This window comes from Bos javanicus, chromosome 4 (genome assembly GCF_032452875.1).
Source record: "Bos javanicus breed banteng chromosome 4, ARS-OSU_banteng_1.0, whole genome shotgun sequence".
Lineage (NCBI taxonomy): Eukaryota > Metazoa > Chordata > Mammalia > Artiodactyla > Bovidae > Bos > Bos javanicus.
Window position 1 is genome coordinate 106,688,561 of NC_083871.1, and position 1,274 is coordinate 106,689,834.

Sequence of the window (1,274 nt, forward strand, 5' to 3'; positions counted from 1 at the left end):
GTTTTCCAAGACTTGGTAGAGAAAGAATGATAAAATCTGGAAAAATAACACAGGGACTTAAAAATTCTCAGAGAAAATCTATCTCCTAAGCTAACAGTTTCAGGCTAGATGACTCATTTTATTATTTCTCTAGATGCTTTATATATCCATCACAAATACTTCTTTTGTATTGTTCAAAATTTGGCTTGTTAATATAAAATAGCTACTCTGTTAATTTGCAAGTGCAGTGGAAGCTGTGACTGACGTACAGCAAGTTGTGTATTTCATTACCTGAGAGGGAAGGGAGGAAGGGAGGAGGCAGATAGACAAGAGACAAAGCAAAGAAGTTGTTGATGTGTAACTGAATTTTATTTTTTTAAAGAAATGAAGACAGAGCCGAATCAAGAAAAAAGACAATTGAAAGTCTGAATCCACGCGAGTTGTTTCCCCAGCTTCCCTGCCCTCCCAGTTAGACTCTCAAGTACGTGGGGACTGTGATGACCACAGGAAGAGAGCACGTCACAAGGAGGCGCTGAGGGGGAAGTGGAGCCTGAGAGGAGACTCCTCTGCTCTGCTTTCTCCTTGAGCCAGCCATGTGCCTTGGTCTCCTGTGCTGTGTGACTCTTTTTATCTGGGGAGCAGGTGAGGTGAATTTCTTGGATTCTAGATTCAGGACTTTCTCCTGCTGCTGCAAAATCAGGCTCCTTCAAGGGCTTTTTGTGAACTTTCTGTCTCTTTCCTTACAGGCTCCATGGACACTGAGGTCACCCAGAGTCCCAGTCCTCTGGTCAAAGGAAAAGTCCAGAAAGCAAAGATGGACTGTGTCCCCAAAAGAGGACATGCTTCTGTTTACTGGTATCGCAACAAGTTGGAAGCATTTGAGTTTTTGGTTTATTTGTGGAATGGAAAAATTACAGAAGATACAGACATGTTCAAACAGCGATTTTCAGCTGAGTGCCCCCAAAACTCACCCTGCAGCCTGGAAATCAACTCCACCGAGGCAGCGGACTTGGCTCTGTGTTTCTGTGCCAGCAGCCAGTCCACAGTGCTGCACGTCAGCTCTTCTTAGAGCACAAACTCACCGTGCACCCAGTTCAGGAAATCAGTGGTGTCAGAGGAGGGTAGGAACTAACAGAAACCCATCTTGAAAGAGCATAAAGCAGAAGGAAAAATCTGTAAATGGCCACACAGGATGAGCAGAAGGGGAGGTGGAAAACAGCTGGTGGGAACACAAACCCAAGGGTGGGGCAGGAAGCTGTAAGGGGTCTCAGATTCCCCAGGTTGCAGGGTATCTG

The 1,274-nt window shown here is 45.3% G+C and overlaps 1 gene segment (V, D, J or C); it reads left to right on the top strand.

Moving 5' to 3' along the window:
• Positions 1-572: 572 nt before the first annotated feature.
• Positions 573-1,048, top strand: LOC133246928 (probable non-functional T cell receptor beta variable 23-1). The segment is given in 2 exon segments: positions 573-621; positions 726-1,048. Coding segments are annotated over 2 exon segments (372 nt in total).
• The last annotated feature ends 226 nt before the right edge of the window (positions 1,049-1,274 follow it).